The 15811-nt window shown below is 50.0% G+C and overlaps 1 protein-coding gene across 1 annotated transcript in view; it reads left to right on the top strand.

The window, feature by feature from the left end:
• Positions 1-15811, top strand: part of FMNL2 (formin like 2) — a 152699-nt gene that overhangs the window by 77518 nt on the left and 59370 nt on the right. Inside the window, exons 2-3 of the mRNA XM_082001741.1 lie at positions 4001-4084; positions 14228-14308. Coding sequence (XP_081857867.1) covers positions 4001-4084; positions 14228-14308 — 165 coding nt within the window. The remainder of the gene's footprint in view (positions 1-4000; positions 4085-14227; positions 14309-15811) is intronic.

The following is a 15811-nucleotide window of genomic DNA, read 5'->3' as shown; positions in this document are numbered from 1 at the left end:
GATGAAGGTGTCCCTTGAGCGGGGTCAGGCGTGCTGAGGCACCGGCCTGGAGGCTGCAGGAGAGCTGAGCAGGGACAGGGAGCTCCCGGGGATCGGGGGATCTGATTCAGCTGACGTCTTATAGATGGGGAGAAGGGCATGCGCGGTGCAGAAATAAACCCGCACGACAAGCAGAGAGCCTCGGATTGTGAGTGAGAACATCGTGCCATAGTTTCCAGTAAATGAGTGCAATTTGATCCAGTTGCTAAGAAAGCCATTCAAACTGATTTACATATAAAACACGAAAGTTCAGGTCAAACTGACTCTGCCAGCATGGAAAGCCCTGGTCCAAGCGCATTCCTTCCTGGTCCAAGCGCATTCCTTCCTGGTCCAAGTGGATTCCCTCCATACTGCCTGAGTGATGAGGCCAGAGGGGCAGCAGACAGCAGAAGTAGTAGTTTCCTTCCCAGCTCCCTCCAGAAGAGACGAAGGAAGGGGCCAGAAGGGGTGACCTGCCGTGGTTTGCCTCAGCGCAGGGTCCTGTCCGTAGCATGGTAATGGACTTGCACACAGGCAGGTTTCAAAACTGCTTTAAATCTGATACTGAGAAGTGAGTCGGTACAAATCATCCACTGCTTGCACGCAGGGATTGGAACCTGGTTGCACACAACGTATTCATAAATGATTTTACCTGTTGGACCAGGGTAGGGGGTTTCTGAAGTGAATTGCAGTAATTGTTGAAAGGCGTGAAATGTTTGTGTGCAGCAAAACGACGCGGAGCGAAGCAGTTCACGTTTCAGAATGAGATCAGATTTAATTCATTTTGAAATGAGATCACTGGAACCTGCTGCCTGGGTCTTGTTTTCCCTGTTTCAGGCTTTCATGTCTGCTGAACTCTTGCCATGACTGAATTCTTGCAAGGGTTTCCAGGCAGGTTTCTTGTCTGAACGCCAGCCTGGTTGGGTAAACTGATTAGCTATAAGAAGATCAGAGTTTGACAAGGGGTGTGCTGCAGGTAAACAGCGAAGCTTTTCCTACAGCTGAGGTTTAGTGTAGCTATGAAATATGTTTGCATCCTCAGAGGTAAGGAATGGTGCTTGAAGAAGCCCTAGGAAAAATACCAAGAAGTGCATTAAAATGGTAAGTAGAACTGATAAGGTACATGGTGAGAGACTGAGAGGAGAATCAAGTGCAGATATAATCACAGCCTATAAATACTGTCAACATGACAGCACAGATGAGCAAAAGGAAGAGTATTTGTTATCTGATGGAAAACAAGCTTTAGGAAGAGCAGTCGTCACAGCAGCAGGGTGGTGGAGGGGATCTCCAGGAGCGGGTGACGCTTGTCAGCCGGCATGGGGGGAGATGAGGTCTTGTGGGACAATACCAAATAGATCTCCAACGAGCAGATGGTGAGATCAGCTGGAGACCCACGCTGTCCTTGTCTCCCTGCATGGCCCTGTGTGGACCGGGCGGTACAGGTGCACCAGAGGGGTCCCTTGGGGTTCTGCAGTGCTCCCGGTAAGGAGAGGCATTTGCTGTCGCACCAAAGATGTGGAAGGACGGTGTTGAGGGCGTGCGTCGCTGTTTCTGCCTGCGCTCCCGTGCTCTCAGGGAGGGTGCCGGCAGGGTGGGGAGGTGGTGGCTGTGCCGCACCGGCCTGCCCGGGGATGCCCTCGGGCGAGGGGGATCCCCGCACCGAGCCTCGGGCAGGGCTGCTCCCTCTGGGTGCAGGGAAAGGAGATGGCTGCAGCAGCCTCCGCTCCTCTGCCCTGCCTCCTCCCAGCTATCTCTGCCGGCGGGCAGGAATGCCACATCTGCTCCTGGATCACGCCTGAGCCCTCCTGGTTTCCAGCCCCAGCTGCACAAGTAAACCCAGGGAGAGGGAAATCTGACACTGTGGCCACGAGGGAGCTGCGTCAGGAGCAGCCTCGGCCCTGCGTCTGCCTCCCCGCTGGGCTGGGTGCAGGCTGGCAGCCTGGCCTGTGGGTGAGCAAGGAGCTGAGATGTGAAAGCCCCGGGGAGGTGTAGGGGAAGGCAGTCCTGCGTCGTACCCAGCGGCGAAAGCCTCGTCTCTGCAATGGGGACGTAGCGCTCAGCCAGCCAGAAATGGTGCCGGAAAGCTTTGCCGTCGATGGCCCGCCGCGGCCAGTTAGCCTCGCGGCTCTCCGTCAACAGCCGGGACCCGGCCTCGCCAGAGCAGGCATCCCTGTGCCGCTGCCTGCGAGTCTCTTCTGTACCTGGAGCTGAGTGGGTTTCTGATGATGTACTTTAAATAATTCCGATTCCTGATGCATGACTACTCAACATACGCGTTGAAATTCTTTAATTATCGCTCCATCTCGTACGCCGTGTGTGCTGTGTGTCTGCTTGCTTTCAGGTGTGGTTGCTGTGGTTGCATTATCACCCTGGGTCTCAGTCAGCCATTTCTAGGACTCGCTTCACTTTTGGTTTTGTAGCGTGCTATTCAGGGTAAGCAGGCTGGGCAGTCAGCAGGCTCGGCTGGTCGTAACAGATGCTGCTGTTGGTGTTTGTGGCGGCTTGGGCTATCCCCATCCCTCCTCTTTCGTTGCCCGGGACAGGGTTTGTGCGAGGAGACGGAGGAGGTCTGCGCCCTGGGCTGTGCAGGCCCGGCTGTAGCGGAGTGAGGTGCGGCAGCGTTTCTGAGGATCCCCAGGACAGCCTGCTTTTCGTAAATCTGTACAACTGCCTGTTGCACAGGTTGTGAACGTCTGTGCTTCCCGAGCAGAGTGTTTCGGTACCTAAACGCCGATTACTGCTTCACTGATTACTGCTGCGCCGCGGGATTGTTTCACAGCCTTTGGTTCTGGCCTCTTTCAGTGCCTTCTTAAAATTAAACGTGGATGGGCGGTGCCCGCCGGCGCTGAAGATGTGCACGCCGCTGGCCTGACCCGCCTGCGGCATGCGGTGCCGCAGTGCCCGGCCGGCGCTTCGCTCCCATCCCAGCAGCAGTCCGAGATGGACTGCCAGAGGCTTGCGGTCCTGAAGGGTTAATTGGGAATAATTTGGCCAGTCTGGGAATTCGAGCTGGAGACTGGGAGGTGCTGGAGACCAAGAGGTGCTTAACGGGTTTTTCATTCAGCCACTTCACCCTGTTGCAAACCGTTGGGCCGATGGGGTGGCTCTCCAGACTTGGTGTTTGCAAAGCTCTCAAGGCATTCCTGGGTTCTCCAGGAGCGTAAAGATGGCGGTGATGCTGTGCATTTAGAGACACGACTCCTAGGAAACCTGCCTCGGGAGCGAGGAGCCAGCCTGTGCCGCCCTACCCCAGGCAGCTGCCCATGGGAAGGTATCTCTGCTGACATCAAAGGAGCCAGAAAATGATAGGCATCATCTACGTGCTGCCTCTCCCTGTCTTCTGACTCGTTACTGTAGGTTGTCATTCACAGTCTCGGGATCATTATCTTTGCGTGTGCGAGTAGCATGGTGTCACCGGGCAGCAGCGATCCTACCTCCGGGATCTGTATTATCCAGATAAGGTTGCATGCGGTGACATTTAAAAACCGGAATGGTGTCCCGCTGTTGAAATAAAATGAAATGGCATTTCAAGGTCTTGTTTGGAGAGAACTGGCCTTCTGCAGTCCCCAGCCCGCAGCTGGAGTGTGCGTTTCCCTTAGGAGCATGCTCAAGCAGGGGCAGGCGAAGGGAAGAGGGGACAGGGACACGTCTGGGGTGGAAGGTGGCTGCTGTGCCTTGGCAGCATGGGGAAGCCTCGTCCACTCCTCTGGATGGAGGTGGCTGGTCCTGAGCTGTAGCCGCTCACCCCCTCCTGCATCCCAGCATGGCTCAGCCATCCCGAGCCCTGCCCTTGTGATTCACTGGCGCTTTTGGGGCCAAAGATGACATTTAGAGGGAATGTTTCTGAATAACCCTGTCAACGGGAATTCACACAAAACAATTAAAGCGACCGCAGTCGCGTTGCCTCGGTTTGCTCCTGTCTGACTCCGTGGGAGCCCAAGCCCTCTGTGGTCCCTCACGTTTGCTTTCTCTTTCTCTGCAGAATGCGATGAACTTGCCGCCCGACAAAGCCCGGCTGCTGCGGCAGTATGACAATGAGAAGAAGTGGGAGCTCATCTGTGACCAGGTAAGGGTGGCCGAGAGGGCTTTTGGCAGACACCCCGTTGAGAGCACAATCCGGGGTTCATCAGCAATGTCCCCAGGCTTAGAAAGCAACCTTGCAGAGGATGTGTGTTTGAACAGATTCAAGCCCTCATTTCTTTGGCCTTATGCACCTTTGTGAGTAACAACTCATAGAAGCCATGTAACAATAATTCCCTTTTTTGCCACAGGGTGATATTTCTTGCCCCTCTGATGTTACCATCACCCCTGTGCCTGTTTCCTCTGGGCAGCAAATGCTGCTTATTTTGCCTGGCACAAACTCGAAGAGTCTGAGGTGACCTTCAATCATCTCTTGACGAGTGCTTCGAGTTTGATCTGTCTTGACCTGTGTAATGTGAGTGAATGGTTTTGATCCCGTGAGTGTTTGGCTTTCCACATCACGAGCCCTTATCGCAGTTGGCGGTAGCCGTCGCCTTCAGGGAGAGGCGAATAATGATGAAGCCTGAACTCCTCTTCGCCTCTAGAGGCTGAACAACAACCTCGGATTAAGCAGCACCATATGCTGAGGCATCTTTTGTGCATGAGCTCTGCTGTGGCGTGCAGACTTGGCAGCAATGTAGAACAATTAACAGGTTGGCTCTGCTGTGGCAAATGAACAGAAAGGGCATTATTTAGAGAAGGTGAAGGATGCGAAAGGTAGGATGTGCATTTGTGAGCCAGCAGCAAAATCAGGTTCTGCCGTAAACTTCAAAAGTAATCACTAACAAAGGTAATTGATCCAGGACTGAGAAAGTAGGATGTTTCCTTGAAATGTAAACACAGTGGTACGAGGATGAGAGTTTGGCAGAGGATACAGTCATGCTGTGAGGTCGGGAACATTTTAATAAATAGGTTTGTGGGACATTTCCTATTTAGTTATTACAGTGGTGGAGCCTGTGATAAAATTCAGCTACCTTAAAGTAAAGTTGAATAAAATACTGCTTGCTTTTTTTTCCATGAGTTTTCTGTGCAGAGAATGTAAAATGTTGAGCTATTTAAAGTTTCAGTTTAGTGAGACACTGAACAAATTGCTTAATCTACTCTGAGTGATTTGTTTCGTGGATGTTGGCTTAGAGCACGCACGTATAAGTGTGAGCTTTGCGCTGGAGTCTGCGTGCTGTCCGTGCACTGAGTTGGCAGCGGGGCAGGCAGAAGCAGTTAGATCACAGCCTCGATGTGCAAACTCCCACCTCGCAGCGGACCCACCCTTTGCAACGTGCAGCTGCTGCTGATTCACTCCTGAACGCCGCAGCAAGATAGGAGGGATGAGCAGATGGAAACGCAGTGAAGGAAATCTGCAATCTGGAGTAATCACGTATCTTAATAGCTCCTTTCCCAACACCGAGTCCACCCCCGGGTTGGGATGAGTCTGCTTCCCGTCGCTTGGAGAGGGGAGGCAGGGAAGCGGCACAGGACTGTTGTAACCAGCACTGCGGAGCCCGACTGCGAGAATCCCGAAGGGGAGAGGAGGTGACAGTGTGCCACCCTTCCAGCTCTGGCCATCCCAAGGGACGTGCTTGGGCGCTAAGGGGCTGTGTATCTGTGATCTGCCGCAGCTCCCTGGCTGCCCTGGCATCCCCCCGGCTGCCCTGGCATCCCTTGCCAGCTGCGGTAAATTAGAGCAGCGTGAAGCAGGTGTCTGTAAAAGCACCATAATACAGCATATGGTGTGTGAAATATTTATATCTGTCTGCATAATTATGGTGCGTGGCTAAAAGTACTTCCAGGAATAGATTTTGTACAGAATATGTTTTCAGCGGGATGCAAATTTTGACTGCTATTTTCTATTGTATCCACCCATTACAGCATTTTCACCTGTTTCTGCTTAGTGAAGGACTGAGGATGTAAATTAATGTAACAGCTTGAGGAAACTCACTCTTACCCTCCTGTGCTGGTTTCCAACTTGCATCTGAAAGGAGAAGGGGTCCAGAGGTTGCTCTTAAATGATATTTTCTAAATAGCCTTTAAAGCAGACCCTGGCAATTTGTCTGTGAAATATTTTGAGAATATTAGGGAAGAGATTCTGGCCCCCAGAAGGAACTCTCACTTTTGCAGAAGTGAGATTAATGGAAGTGGGGAGCTAGCAGTCTCGTAATAGCAATAAAAGTAATAATAGTAATAGTAGCAATACTAATACAGTCAATTACCATCATCATCTGTCATGAGTAGGATTGTGTGTGTTGTAGTGAATCGTTGTAAGGGTTGCTGGGGACTCATCCCGTGTGGTATTTTCTGTTCCTTTGTCTATAAACCTTGCAAGTCATCTAAGCATTGCTGCTGGTGACCTGAAAGCTTGCTCCCTACCTCTCTGGCTTAGCATACAAGGAGGAGAAGGAGAGCAAAGCTAATGATGATGATGATGAGAGAGCAAAGCTGCTGCTGCTGCTGCTAATAATAATAATAATAATAATAATAATTATTGTTGCCCATCTTGGAGAGGGCTGAATGGTGGTCATCCGGGGGGTGAGCGCTGGGAAGGACGCAGGCAGGGAAGAGGATACCCTTTCCTGGCATGGCGAGCCTCCCTTTTGGTGTGCCCTGTGCCTCTCCATCCCGCCACCTGCCATGAGGTGTTACAGAGCGGGCACGGGTGTTGAGGGAGGTGGTTGGGGACATCTTAGAAAGTTCTTCGTTGCCCTCTAATGGCAAATTGTGGCAGGGGCATCACCATGTCCTCACCTTTGGAGACACTGGAGGTGGTGTGTGGGGAATAATGAATGAAGAGACCTAAGATGAAAGTTGGGCAATTTAAATAGGCTCACTGAGGTGTTTCTAGAACTCTCTCCCTTTCCTGGTTAAACTCCAAATGAAGGCAGGTGCCGGCCGTTTCGGAGGCTGGTGGCCAGCGTGGAGCTCGCTGGGGTGACGGTGGGTGTCTCCAGCAGCCTCCCCGGGCAGGTGGTCCTCTGCCATCCCTCAGCTTTGCTTCGAGGGGGCTCGGGCCCCTCCGCGCTTCTCTTGGGGGTAATTTTACCTGAAACAAGGCCACATGTGTTGTGCCGTGTTCCGCTTTAGGGTTCATTTGTGACTGACAATGTGCAGGTAGAGGCCCTGTTGGAAACACAACCCCAGGTGAGAAGGTTGTGCTGTGACAGTCCCCAAGCCCTCCAGCTCTCTGGGTGAAACCCCGGCTCCCCAAGCCCAGGGTGGTGTTCCCCTGGGAAGGGAGGGCGACCTGGGCTCGCTGCCTGGCGGAGCATCGTGGTGGAGGGGGAGCCCGAGCACGGAAACCTGGTGTTGTGAGGTTGGGCTCTCAAAAACAGACAACGCTCAAGGTCGCCTGGAGAAGGAGAACATCTGAAACCACAGAGGGACCCTTGGACTTGTGTTCGTTTTCTCTTAAGTTCAACAAGCGTTGACTGTAGTGGTTAGATAGTTCTCTTAATGAGGCAAACGTGTTAATGGCTAAACTCTCTGTTGTATCATAAAAGAGGATGGTGCACACTGGTGTGTGCCGCATGCCTGCACGCCCTTTAAACCAGGCTTGCTTCTGCACCCCTCCCTCCTCCGCCACTGTTCATCGAGCTCTGTGAAGGGGAGATGGCATGCAGCCTTCCCAGCCCTCCCATCCATCAACCGGCTTTGGCAGGAGGCAGGCTCGTGGTGTTACTTTTTGTTTTTAGTTTTGGGGTTTTTTGTGAGATTGGGCGCTACGGCCTGATAGAGAGCGTAACGGCACAGAGCCGCAGTCGTCCACGCCTGCTGCTTTAAAGTCCAGAGCATGGGGGAGTGCCGACAAATATCTGCATGTCCTTCGGATTCGGGCTGGGAGTTACTTCAGAGGCAGGCTGGGCCAGGCCGCAGGCAGCGGAGCGGTGCAGGCAGCCCTCCGCGTGCTGCCCGTGGGTCTCGGGTGGTGGCTGGTGAAGAAGCGGGCAGGCGGTGACCGCTGGATGGAACTGAGCCGGGACCAGGGTTTTGCGGGGATGCTGTGCTAGTTGTTGTTTGACACAAATATCTCGGGGGAGCCCCAGACCTTTCCTCAGAAGTGTGATGAAGGGACGGTGACTGAGAAGCGGCATCTCACGCTGCGTGTTACCGTGTGGTGCCATTGACCCTTTCGCAGCAGAAATCTGAATTTTTTTGCCAACATACCACCAAGCATTTTTCCTACCTTTGTACATGCAGTAGTAGTAGAGCAGTAGAGCCATTTACAGCTCTGTTTTGAGAGCCTTTGCATTAAAAAAAAATGTTTTGTATACCAGTGAATCTCCCCCTTCGTTTTTATTTCAAGAACCCTGTTGTAGGTAAAATACAGGCTAGAAAAATCCAGTGTTTTACTGAACTCACGAGCAGCTGAACGGTAGAGATGCTCACGGCATCATTTATCTGACTGGCTGGCCCTGAGAGAGGAGGCTCGTTGAGAATGGGACAGTGAGTGCCAGAGCATGGGGATACGGGCATGGGGCACGAGGGGTCCAAGGCTCAGCGGCGCGGGGCGGGCAGGGGTCGGCATCCCCGGCTGCTGAGGGAGCGTCTGCGGCTCTCGTGCCTCTTGGCCAGCTCCCTGGCAGAAGCGCTGGTGACCTGGTTTTGCAGAAAATTATTAGTGGTGGAAACGGATCCCTCTGCCCCCTAATTAGTGCAGAGATGAAGGGCTGCTGCTGTTTCATTCTATAAGTTGACATATAAAGTGACATACTGTCCTGCTGGTGGGCTGGCTGTGTTGCTGGGGCGAGGACTGAGCCACCCTCCAGGTCTGCGTGGGGTGGGGGACGGGTGGTGGAGACGTGCACCACGTCTACGCTGTGTTTGTGCCTCGAGAGCGAGAAGGAACGGGTCTCCAGCCCCGCGTGTCCACCTCCTTTCCCCAGCCGTCGCCGTCCGTGTGCTTTACGCCCTCCTCGCAGTACTGCCTGCCTGCTGGGCTTTCTGGCAAGCCTGGATACCGAGTCGGATGCGCTGTGTGCTTACCTAACGTGTATGAATCCTAAGAACGGAACAAGTTAGTGAGGGTAATAATAATAATAATAACAACAACATATGTCACTAGCACAGAAAATGTCCTGAATGTTTTTGGAAGCAAAAAGATCTCTGGAAAAGCCACAATTTCCTGATTACAGAATAAATACGTTCTCCAGATTTGAGTGAACAAGAGATGTGTCGAGTTCTTCGTAGGATCATGTGGAAGAGGAAATGCAGAAATCTGGCAGTTCCTCTTTGCTGCTGAGGTGAAGTCCCCCAGCCCCCTTTTTTTGGTATCCATCAGGAAAAGAAAGTGCTAATTCTGGAGATTGCTGGTCAAAGCAGCACAGGAGCAGTGTTGTGCTCCTCCGTTTGAGGTTTTTCCCTGATTTCTTGTCATTTATTACCCGAAAGGGAGGTGCTGGGGACCAGGACATCTCACTGCTCTCCGGTCCAGCGCCCTTGCTGCTGGCTCCTTGTGTGTGCTTCTCTACATTTGTCTGTCCTTCTGGCTTATAGCCTCAGTGGTTTTTCAAGTAAGAAAGGGCCTTTTATCCTTGAGAAATTAAGTTAGCTTGCTTTCTAGGTGGCTGACAAAGACAGGGTCGAGTTATTGCTGGTCTGTGCCTTTCTCCTTTCAGGGCTGTAGATAGTGTTGGTGCTTACATGAGTCACGTACTGGAGATAAACCAGGTTTCATCGGGATTTATTAACTTTGTTGTGTCTGAATGGCCCAGTCCTGGGGTGACCGGGAGGGGAAACCACCATGGCCCGGTCGTGGTGTCACCCACTGGCTTACGCTTTTTGCTCAGCAAAGTTTGGAGGCTCAAAATACGGATTTTAAACTTTATATGTGTGTGGTATAAATCCCCAGCCTCCTCATTCAAATAGTGTTAAACCCCTTGCCATATAAATTCCTATTTTGAAAGCAAATTTGGCCAGTGAGCGACTGTGAATTGCCAGAAGTGGAGAGGAGGAGCAGACAGGAAAAAGCAACAGTTTCTAACTCATTTTTTATGCTATCTAAGGCAAGTGGATTGCGTGTGAGCAGCAGTGCCTCGGTGTTGGCCGGGAAGCGTGTTTGTCTCTGCAAGGAAGTAAAGAAGAAGGACCAGAAGGACCTTGAGAGGAGCCCGGGCTGGCCAACCTGCACAGCCACTTACAGCACTCACAGCAAGCCAAATACCAGACTGCAGGCACGCTGTTCCGATGAGCACCGTGCCTTCCCACCCTGTGTGAGCTCTGGCAGAGCATCAGCTTTTTGGGAGAACGATGGCTGCAAGCAGACGTTCAGGGTGTCCCGGAGGCGTCGGGGAGCCTTGGGCTGCTGTCGCTGCGCAGCACCGAGCCCTGGTTCTCACAGCTTGTGACATATCAGCCTCTAATATAAAACAGTCAAAGCTGGGTAAATTGAGACAGTAATCATAGCCAGGAAAGGGCAATTTTAAAGGCTAATCCTTCATGGCTTTCCAGAGCAGAAAAAACACTTTAAGGGGCTGTAAAAATGTTTCCAGGACTAGTAGATGTTTACTACAAGTGGTTCTTGGCCACTAGTTAGAGAACAGCGTTGCTGATATCTGCTGTTCATGGATAATGTCTTTAAAATCCTTCAACCCAAATAATTCTACTATGCAGTAATGAGCAGCATCTTTTTTAATGAAGTTGCTGTAGAGATTATTACATAAATACATAATTACAGCTAGGTTTTAAGAAAACAAACAAAAACATATAGTACCTGCATCACAGGCTACTAAATGTGCTCTTTGAGTCTCTTTCATTTTGAAGACTCCAGATATTAAAACTGGCAGTTAGGAAAAGCTCCTGTCTCTTTAGCAGGTGATGGCTGATTAGTTGGTGAGAGAAATAAATCCGTAGAGCAAAATAGCTTTTCTGGAGGATTAGACTAAACACAGCAGAGCTACATCAGCATGAGAGAACCCTCAGAAAGGGGAGGAATAAATGTGGGAGCTAACGCGGAGCCTTGTTAGTCTGGGACTCTGCTGTCAGGAGGAGCAGGCTCCTGCTCTGCTCGCAAGTGCTCTCAGGTCACCCACCGCTCTTCAAGAGAGGACTTTCGGCTTGGTGCTCCACCAGTTGGCTCCATCACTTGCAGATGGAAAGATTAATACTTGGACAAGGTTCTCAAGTGGCACAGTGCAAACACTTCTACCTTTGTGGTTTGTTTGTAGAGAAGGACATGGTTATTCAAATGCTGTAATGTCTCTGGAGCTAATATAAATCTGTTGAGGGGGAAAATGAGAAACGATGGTGGTCTCCAAGGTCCAGATACCTCTATAACTCGTTACTAGTCTACAATAGGCCAGATTCTCATTCACAGCAAAATGCTTTTTTTGTCTGTCAGTAGTATGAAGAAGTTTTAAAATGAGTCGGTGGATGGAAATTGCTTCTAAACAACTTACATTTATGTCCGCTGTAAAGCCGGGAGGGAGCTGTAAGTCTGAGAAACTGGCCTAACAGTGGACTGTAAAAAGTGCAAAATTTACACTAGCAGTTGCAGTACTTTGAATATTGACATCTTATTCTTTTAACTGATTTATGTTATGTGCATTTACTTTTTTTTTTTATTTTTTTAATTTCCTTTAAAGTCCTTGTCAATATCTGTGAGTGTTCCTGCTCCCTTTTTCCGGAGAGTTGGAAGCTGGGGCTGACCATTGCTCACCTCTTGGGATGTGGCAGATGATTTCTGCTTGTGCCGGTGGAGCTGTGGGACAGAGCCTTGACACACTGTGTCCAGACTTGTCTGTAGCTCCATGCATCTCTCTCGTGTGTCTGTCTTTCCCAACACACCGGTAGCAGTTCCAATTAGCAGCAAATTTAATTATGGGGGTGTGAAAGAGAGTGTCTGACCAGTGCAGGCCAGCTGAGATGAGACTGGCTCCAAGCATCCATGCCTGTAGAGCCGAGAGGAAGCCATGGTGGTGAGCATGGTGGGATGGAGTGGGACAGACACTGTTGGCGTCACTTTGGTGACAGAGGAGCTGGCAACAAGGAACTTTGCATTTTCGGAACTGTTTTTTAAATAAAAAGGAAATACCAATTCCAGGACTGTGTTTGGCCCATGCTTGTGAAGGTGCATGGAAAAAAAATCCGTTTGTAAAAGAGGAAAGAAATGTCTGCTCTCTGTCTTACAGAGCTCTCGGCTGGGGCTGATGGACCACAAGGCAGACTTTTTGGTTCATTTTTTCCTTCTGACCATGATGAATCACTTTTTTTTGACAGCAAGCAGCAAGATAATAACAGGAACAACTTTTGGTGTTCAGACAGTACGTTCTGGTAACTGGGCAGCAGTGTCCTATTCATTATGAAATAACTTTCAGATAATGTAGTCGAAATTGCATCCTGACCTAATAAAGGGAGGTTTCAGATATCAGTTATAAAATGCGAAATTTCAGGAGGAAATTGTTATGAGATCTTTCCTCAAGGGAAAGGGCAGAATAGTTTTAAAATTCTTCCAAGATACAAATAGCATCAGAACTTTTGGTAATGCTCTTAACAGGTTTGGACACAGCATACTCCTCACAGAACAACTCGTGTTTCACAGCGGCTTTGTAGGATAAATTTCAAGCTGGCCATGCAACTGGTAAAAAAGCAAGCAAAAATCAAGCAGCTCTCAGAATACGAACCTTACAGACCTTATATTTGTCATTAAAATCTTTAATCCGATTCTGAACATGCCTGATGCTGGGTTGCAGGTCAAGTGGTGTCCCCTGTAAGGTTGGGCATTGGGAAACCTTCAGGGAGAAACGAGTCTCAAAGGCAAGTGGGAATTTCTTGGCACCGGACTTGCAGCAGGTGAAGGAGATGGGGAAGGGCAACCAGGCACGCTGCTGGTGTCTGACAGAAAGCAGGAAAGCGGGCGTGAGTAATGAGATGTTTTACATGGCTAAAACCCATGATTGTGGACAACCTGCCTTCCTCCGTGTCCTGAGGTTGATCAGACTCGAACCTTAGCGGTGCGGAGAGGCACGTGGTGGTTCCCGGGCTTTCCCAGCGGGATGGCGATGGGCATCTGGTCCATCGCTTGCTCGGTAAGTGTAACGGTGGCCTCGGTAGTACTTTCTGGCTTGCTTCCCGCCATGCTGGAGATCCCCCAGCTCGGCTCCCGTGTGACACAGGCGCTGAAGGAAACCCTCCAAATCGCTTGGAGCTGTGGGTGGCTGGGACGAGCTCAACCAACGACACGCTCCCCATGCAGGCGGTGCTGGCAGAAGTGGTGCGGGGAGCTGACCCCAAGGCTCCAACGCTTGTTGGCGCTCAAGCGTTGTGTTGATGTTGGAAGCGGGATGCTGCTGTGATTGGGTGTGTTTACGTAGAATAAACAAACCCTCAGGTACCAGCCGGGTAGGGCTGGTAACGAAGTCTGCATCGTTAGCGCCAGGAGAGCTGGCCAGCCTCACGCGTGCTTTGTGATGGCAATAAAGACTGAGCGCTGGTCATGGTTCACGTATGGGGCTCCACCAGCATGAGCTGACCTCCCCATAGCCCAAATACTGTGTGCCCACTTTGTGCCCGCGGCAGGGGAGGCTTTGCCTGAGCCTGTGTGGCCCTTTCCCCTCGCCAGTCCGGCGCCCGTCCCTGTACACGGGACCCAGCAGTAAGGGTTGGGCTGGAGCCGCTGCACCACTTACAACTGCAATCCAATTTAATATCATGGAGTTAAAATATTGCTTGTTTATTGCTAATGTACTACTCTTGCATTCATTTTTCTGGAACCTGAACAATGAAATAATGTGACTTCTCCCATAAATAGACCACGTTATGTGTTTTTTAGACTTGTTCCAAATGATAAAAAGGGTGCCTCAGCTTTTGGAGCGATGGCTTTCAGTTAAACATGGACACACATCCACTCTTCTAACGCTTCTCTTTCCCCTCAGTACACCTGGCTAGCAGAAATCCCATTATTTCGGATGTGTATGTTTGTAACTAAAATTCAGAATTGTCATTGAATATGCAAAGTATATTTTTATGCATCCTATATAAATATCAAATTTCAGAATATCAAGATACATGTAAATATATTTTTGCATGTGTATTTTATATGCATAGATTGCCTATTTATGAATATAAGGTATGTACATAGAAAACTGTATTATAAATATAGACTGCTTAAATATATTTGTGTGTGCATGCATTTTATATATACAGTAAGTAAATACAGAAGATGTTATAAAATGGCTGTTGTTTGTTCTTGTATCCTTTGCAGGAAAGATTTCAAGTGAAGAATCCTCCACATACGTACATCCAGAAGTTGAAGGGCTATCTGGACCCGGCTGTCACCAGGAAGGTGAGGAGCGTCCTGTTTCCTCTCGCCCGTCCCTCGTTCCTCTGCGAGGGTGGTCCAGGGGTCCAGGTTCCTTCCTGTCTTTGTGTAAAGGGCCCCGTAAAAGTCTCTGAGAAGAGTCTCGGAGATGGAACTGCAGGGAGAAGCAGAGAGAAATCAGAAAGACTCTGCAGTTTTGACAGCTCAGAAAGGAGAACAGATGTTGCAAAGAACAGATTATCAAAATAGTTTGATAATCACTCATGAAAGACTCAGGCACTTCACTTGGCCTTTCAGGTGAACTTCGTGCACCCCTGAATGTGGCTTCTGGACTGGGATGTATTTGTGGCTGGTTCTGATATTTCTGTACTGCTCCAATGGGCTTAGTAATAGCCTTCAGGATTTTAGAATAACAGTAAACCTACATCCCATTTAGAAGACCATCGCTGAACCTTTGGTATTTAACTGCTTTGGGTATCAGCTCATATCCTGTGTCGATAATTATAACAGCCTTTAAAAAAACCCAACAAAACAACAAGAAAAGGCAGTGAGAGCATAGCAGATCTTGCTGTTGACTGGCTCTGCCTCATCCTCCACAATCGCTGCTTTGTGTTGCCGGTACAAGTAGCTGTGGTTGGTGCCCTGCAGTTAAATACGTCTCCTGACACAAGGCTTCCAGGCCAGGGCCGGCTCCAGCCGCGGCAGAGGTGCACCTCCGACCCTGCGAAAGGCGAGGGGTGAACACTGGGCGCCCTGTGCTTCCAGCGCGCCGTCGCTAGCTCGTGTCTTCAAGGCTGCAGTAATGTCTTCTGACAGTGCTGCTCTTGTTGGAGGCTCTGACAAGGAGTAGGAAATCATTTAGTAGGAAACCTTTAAATTTGCCTGTAGCTGATTATAGTTTTTTTTTTTTTTAAATGGTGAACAGAGGTCTTTGTATTTTTTCTCCTGAAGGGTTTTTGAAATTCGTTTAGTGTTTGGCTTTGCTCTGCGGTTACTCTTTGGGTGCACATTGAAGCCTTTCTTATCCTAATACCACTATGAGAGTCCCATGACAAATGGCAAAACCAAAGGAGCCTAAAAATAACTCCACTGAGTTCCTCTCTTTTGTTGCGTTGTTCCATATCACCAGCAGCCTTTCCTCAGCCTGGGCTGCGAGGCGGAAAGATTTACAAATGGGCTTCTGGGCAGACACGCGATACTGTGGGGAGAGCTCACATTACCGGGATTATTGCTGTAATTGAGGTGGTCTTACTGGTTTTGCTGATGATCCCCAGCGTGGCCAAGAGAAAGGTGGCTCCAAACGCTGCTGCAAAATGTGCGTTTCGGCTTGTAATTGGGGTCATGATGTCTTCTCAGGAAAACAATCGCTTTTCGTCTGAGCTGAGTTTTGAAACAGAAAAACGAAAGTGTTGAAATTAAACATTTCGAGAGAAATTGCAGTTTGGTGGCTCCTAGAGCCCAGGAAAGCACGGAACTGGTTCCTTGCTCTCTGCCGTGGTTGCACGGAGCAGCCTGGCCTCGCTGGGG

This window comes from Phaethon aethereus (assembly GCF_964289735.1).
Source record: "Phaethon aethereus genome assembly, chromosome: 6".
Classification (NCBI taxonomy): Eukaryota; Metazoa; Chordata; class Aves; order Phaethontiformes; family Phaethontidae; genus Phaethon; species Phaethon aethereus.
The sequence above is the reverse complement of the archived record's forward strand: the minus strand, read 5'-3'. Positions and strand labels throughout refer to the sequence as shown.